General features: G+C 46.7%; 1 protein-coding gene across 13 annotated transcripts in view; it reads right to left on the bottom strand.

The window, feature by feature from the left end:
• Positions 1-6,250, bottom strand: part of mcamb (melanoma cell adhesion molecule b) — a 34,918-nt gene that overhangs the window by 9,254 nt on the left and 19,414 nt on the right. For all 13 annotated transcript variants that reach the window (XM_056612193.1, XM_056612194.1, XM_056612195.1 and 10 more), the window contains exons 2-5: positions 1,783-1,907; positions 893-1,130; positions 720-790; positions 117-204 (exon numbers count right to left, since the gene is read on the bottom strand). In XM_056612193.1, coding sequence (XP_056468168.1) covers positions 117-204; positions 720-790; positions 893-1,130; positions 1,783-1,907 — 522 coding nt within the window. The remainder of the gene's footprint in view (positions 1-116; positions 205-719; positions 791-892; positions 1,131-1,782; positions 1,908-6,250) is intronic.

The following is a 6,250-nucleotide window of genomic DNA, read 5'->3' as shown; positions in this document are numbered from 1 at the left end:
AGGGGCTTCAGTAACGGGCGCAGACCAAAATGCCTCTGGACGCCATTGGATCGGCTTGCAACCAAACATAGAAACTAAACGGGTGACGCAGCACCGAAGTGCACATATGTTCTCACCATTAGGAACGTTGGACAGTGGTGTGTTGTCTTTATACCAGGTGATGTTTGGTCTGGGATAACCATTCTTCGCCTCACAGCTTCCAATCTGTACAGCAGAGCAAAGAGATGAGGTGAGAGGAGAGCATAGGAGAGTAAAGGACGGGAGAGGAGGGGCGAGGAGAGGAGGTCAAAGGAGAGGAGGGGACAGGAGGGGAGGGGAGAGGAGGGGAGAGGAGAGGAGAGGAGAGGAGAGGAGAGGAGAGGAGGGGAGAGGAGAGGAGAGGAGGGGAGGGGAGGGGAGGGGAGGGGAGGGGAGAGGAGAGGAGAGGAGAGGAGAGGGGGTTAGAGGAGAGGAGAGTAAAGGACGGGAGAGGAGGGGCGAGGAGAGGAGGGCAAAGGAGAGGAGGGGACAGGAGGGGAGGGGAGAGGAGAGGAGAGGAGAGGAGAGAAGAGGAGAGGAGAGGAGGGGAGGGGAGAGGAGAGGAGGGGAGGGGAGGGAAGAGGAGAGGAGAGTAAAGGACGGTAGAGGACGGGAGAGGAGAGGAGAGCAGAGGAGAGAATCTAGTTAAATTTCCCCCCAAAAAAAGAATGATAACATCTGAGTGGAATACAGAGCCTTGCCTTGACTGGTTCCTCGTTGTTGAACCAGATGTCCTTGTCCACGCTCTTGATGATTGGGTGGGCTGGCTTCTCTGCGGCCACAAAACAACAACAACAACAACAAAAACATTGTTTATTCTCCATCCTCTCTATAAAACACCTAATCCTACACGCGGGTTGAACCCGGCCCTTACCGAACACCCTCAGCTGCGTCTTGCCCTGGTCGTTGCCGTCTGTCAGGCTCTTGACGAGGCAGATGAAGTCCACCTCGTCCCCGAGCCTGGTCTCCAAGACTCGCAGGAGGACCTGGCCGGACCCTTGGGACGGCGTGACGTCCACCTTGATGCGGCCGGTGAACTGACTGTTGGTTTCCTCGATGCGCATCGTGGGGTCCTGGAAGTAGATCCTGTGTTGCTTGCCGGCTGGATCCAGCTGTTATCGTGCACAGAAGAATCCAATGAAGGGACGGAAGAGCAGAGAGCCATGTTAAACAGGGGCGTGAGTAAAGGGGTGCAGTCCGACATGGACCCAGGGCTGGGAGGGCCACGGGAACAGGCCCTGTCCCTGTCCTATGGAACTAAAGTATGGCGGACCTGATATGATATATTTGTCCGCTGTGACAAACTGTTTTGATTTCTTAAAGGCTGTTGTAACTTTCTTGCTGTTAGTTTGCCCTTGTGGCCTGCTGTAACTTTCTTGCTGTTAGCTTGCTGTTCTGACCTGTTGTAACTTTCTTGCTGTTGGTTTGCCGTTCTAACCCTATTATAACTTTAACACTTTAATAAAATACTATCTGTACAGGCTATTGTTACTTAGTGTCTGTGTGTATGTGCATGCGTATGCGTTTGCGTGATTGGTTGCACAAAATCTACAATAAATAAATTCACCATTGATTGTAAAAAGTGTGTTTCTATTTAGGGTTATGGTTAGTGTTAAGTAAGTGTTGAAGCTTAAAGAGTGATCAAAGTTTTATTTTGATAATATCTTCCTTTATTAATTAATGTATAATGTAAACACGGTTTCTGCTTTCTAAGTTGGGTCCACTTTAAAAAAAACGGATAAAAGGTTTGAATCTGAAACTCACATAAAACCACTCTATGATCAAGCCGCCGAAGCCGTCGTCTGTGGTGTAGAGACAGGGGATCTCCGCGGCTGTGCCCAGGGTCACTTCCACGCGATCCTCCATCTCCACCTTCACCTGGGCCTTGACTAGCCATGGACAGAGATAGACACACACACATACACAAACAGAACCTCAGTCTAGTGAATCAATATTTTTTTGGAAACATCAATTCCCACAGCCACATTCAACGGTGGGTGGCGGGTGATCCTGGTTTGGAATGTGGCGCATAAACACGCGCTCTGAGCGGACATTCTCCAGCCCCTGGCCGCCCCCTTGACACACACCCCCCGACGTGAGGCAGGCCAGGGGGACATGGAGGAAGAGGAGGAGAGTATAAAAGGAGAAGAGGAAGATGAAGGGACTGGTAATGGACGTGAAAGGGAGATAGAGGAAGAGAGAGGGATGCTATGGTAGGAATGAAAAGCCCACCCATGTCCACATTAATATGTTGCATTCCAGTTTCACACTCGCACACAGGAAGAAAGGCTCAATTTACAGACGACATAGAAGAGCCACTGTTCCCTCCTGCGAGTCTCTCCGAGGAATGACTGGTTTTCCCCCTCTACAGGGATGATGCAACCGGCCATAGGGTTGGACGCCCGATCGCAATTCCTCTTAATGCATCGTATCTGTGTGCATTTGCGATTTTTAGAAATGTGCTTATAGCTAGAAAAACATAATAAGCAAAGTAAACTTTAAAGAAAAACTTTAGAAACGAGGAGCCTCTGCCAACATAATTTGATGGAAAACCACTACCCACTTGTCTGAATTTGGATCAGAACACAGATAAACTATCTCCTTCTCACCAACTAATCCGTTCTCCCTTCTGTATTTCCTCCACATCATCCTATGATCTATCTTTGGCTCCTGGTTCACTTTCCATCTCTCTCATCTCCCAACCGTCCTGCCAAGCCTCCTAACCCCTGCCTTCAATCTGTTGTCACATTTCATGTCCTAATTTTCCCCCACCTGCATTTGTTGCTGTTTACTGTGGGCTAATGGAGCCGGAAGGATGTTTTCCTCTCTGAGGAATCTAATTATCGTCTGACAAAGACATTTCCTGGACATTAGCAACAGTAGACAGTGCTGACTCACCCCGACAGACTCTAGCCTGCACCTTGGGATGGCCAGACTTTGGGCAGACCAGAAACCCATTATTTTCAATAATTTGGAGTTTGTTTGGGTTTTGCTTTGTAGTGTTTTTCAACTTTTTTCAACGACTTTCACTTTTTTGCTACAGACGAAATAACCTGGCCACCTTCATGACTCAATGGTGGTTGATTGGGTGACTACGAGATGGATTACTTTAGATACGCACCCTGTTGTGGCTGGCGGCTCTTCTAGCATGAGCTCATGTGTACCAATAGGCTGCATGTGGACACTCACATGCGTTTTAACCCCCATCATGGATGCAAGTGCTCCCGAGCCCCCAGAGTGAGATAACTTGCCCTGTTGATGAGAAAGCAGTTCTGCTGGAGCCAACGCAGATTGTTTATCAGCTGTCTATGACAAGCCAAGAGGCCCCGCCCCCGAAGGTTGAAATATGGACCGATTGGGAGAGCTTTATGACTCTGAAGCTGAATGAGTTTGTTAACAGTAAGCCAACAGTATGTTTTCCCCAGAGAGAGAGAGAGAGAGAGAGAGAGAGAGAGAGAGAGAGAGAGAGAGAGAGAGAGAGAGAGAGAGAGAGAGAGAGACAGAGACAGAGACAGAGACAGAGACAGAGAGAGAGAGAGAGAGAGAGAGAGAGAGAGAGAGAGAGAGAGAGAGAGAGAGAGAGAGACAGAGACAGAGACAGAGACAGAGACAGAGACAGGAAGAGAGAGAGAGAGAGAATGCGTGTGTGTGAGAAATGCACTCGGCGCGGCTAAGAGCACTTCTCTGCTTCCTCTCCCTTTAATGGCAATGGGAGTTAAGAAGAGAAAAGGAGTGGAGATGAAAGGGGAAGGAATGAAAAGTTAAAAGATGAAAAGGGACAGGTGGTAATCGACAAAATATGGAGAGTGTGTGATTCTTGGCTTCCATGTGCCATCAGTCCAGCCTCTATCTGCTCGCTTACCCCTACAAAACGCAGAGAAAAAGCACGTGTAACATCTGTGCTTAAGTCTGCAAGTGGAATGCCGAAATAACTAAGGAGACAAGTTGCCCTCCCTCCATTGGATTTAGAAAGATAATTCCTCATAGAAGCATAGCTTTGATCTAGATTCAAGACTTTCTAGAAGCTAACACACACACTTTGACATGTAAATTAGTCCCAATCACAGAGGTGATTTTGTTGAAAGTGTGCGCAGTAACACACACACACACTAACACACGCACATGCACACACACACACACACACACACAAACACACACACTCACACACACATGAGGGACTGTGGCTGTGTGTATTAAAAATTCACATAGTAAAAGCCATGTGCACTTATAGATAAGATAAACAAAGAAAGACCCCCCCCACAAATATGCACACACACACACACACACACACACACACCCACACAACCATGAAGGTCTGAAGAGGCAGATGGGGCAGAAAGCCTTTCTCTTGGGGGGAGGCCGTATCAAAGGCATTTCTTAACTTGACAAAAAGGCTTTGATTTTGACTTTAGACGGAACAGCTGCTCTGTGTAGAGAAAACAATAAACGCATCATTCCTATCTGAGTGTGTTCATCTCCGGCATATCAGGGATATTTCATTTATCAGGAATATTTGAATAACTTTCAAGGAAACATCTTCATTTATAATAAACAGAAAAACTAGAAGATTATAATAAATATTTCCCAAAAGTCTTCATGCATGAGACCGTAAACAAGACTCTAACTAGAATATATACAATATTAACATAGCAAACAGCCTCCAAACTCGACAGTAAAGTGGAAAATATCTGGAATACGGAATGATCATAAGATGAAGACAAGGTTGAAACATGGTTTCCATGTCGCCTCATTCCGGCTTGACACCAGCGGAGAAGAGGAGAGAGAATGGAGAGAACAGCTCACAACATAAATGTAGGCTACACAATAAAACACAAGGTCCGGCCCATAACATGCTGACTGGGCCTGGCCCTCAGAAAGTATTTACTTTATTAATGAATTATTTAACTGTGCTCTGCAATCAATAATGTTCAGCTTGGAGTACCTCAGAAAAAATCATTGAAGTGTGTTTTCTTAAATCACCAGCTAGAACTGGGCAGATCAAAGCATAGGGACATAGTGGCGCACTATGTGTGTGTGTGTGTGTGTGTGTGTGTGTGTGTGTGTGTGTGTGTGTGTGTGTGTGTGTGTGTGTGTGTGTGTGTGTGTGTGTGTGTGTGTGTGTGTGTGTGTGTGTGTGTGTGTGTGTGTGTATTTGTGTGTGTTTGTGCGTCGGTCGGTCTGTCTGTCTGTGGTGCGTGTGTGTGGTGCCAACCCAGTCGCCAAGAAAAAACGTCAGTGGTGTACGTTTCCATGAACACTGGATACGTAGCATTTCAACGTAAAAAATAGCGTGTTATACCTACAGTATCCACGTGTGCCGCTGTGGAGGCGGGTTTCGGGGTTTGGGTTTCGCGGCAAATTGTGGACACGATTGTTTAGGGGGGGGGGGGAGACTGTTGTTGACCGGGGAGGGGGGGGGGGGGGGAGAGACACGTTTGTTGAGACACGTTAGTTGAAGGGGGGGGGGGGGGGGGGACACGTTTGTTGAGGGGGGGGGAGACACGTTTGTAGGGGGGGGGGGCACGCTCGACAACGAGAGTTGGTTTTTATTGAACGCTCGACAACGAGAGTTGGTTTTTATTGAACGAGACTTCAACACGGAACAGCTGCGCGAAACGATGGTCACGTCACTCTCGGTGACGGTGTCGACAATAATGAACACACGAACAATGTTAATAGAACAACACACAACCACATAACATCCCGAACCCATTAACCCCACTTAATCCTAACAACAAAACAAGTTAACAAAAGCCCCATTTGTCAACTGAGAACCCCAATTCCCAGAATCCCCCGCGGCTCCGGAACACGGCGTAGCTTATATTAATCTTTATTATCTGAATGGGAAATGCAATATTTTAGGACAGATACACCATTAAACGCGTTTCTAATGACATTTCTAGCGAGAAATGTACATTTTCCTTACATAATCTTCAGTCAGTGAATGTGTATGATCTTTATTAATCTTTATTATCTGAATGGGAAATGCAATATTTTAGTACCGATTCACCGTTAAACGTGTTTCTAATAACATTTCTAGCGAGAAATATACTTTTTAATTGCATAATCTTCAGTCAGTGATTGTGTCTGATCTTTAGTTTTATAGTTATTAGGAGTTGATCGGCTCGCTCGCATGTTTCAACGACGTCAGGTTGCTTTCGCTAAACTAGCAGCTCACGTGCTTCCGGCGTTTGTGTTATTAAACTGTTACTTTATGTAACTTTTAATGATA

Source organism: Gadus chalcogrammus, chromosome 16 (assembly GCF_026213295.1).
Source record: "Gadus chalcogrammus isolate NIFS_2021 chromosome 16, NIFS_Gcha_1.0, whole genome shotgun sequence".
In the NCBI taxonomy this organism is placed as follows: Eukaryota; Metazoa; Chordata; class Actinopteri; order Gadiformes; family Gadidae; genus Gadus; species Gadus chalcogrammus.
The sequence above is the reverse complement of the archived record's forward strand: the minus strand, read 5'-3'. Positions and strand labels throughout refer to the sequence as shown.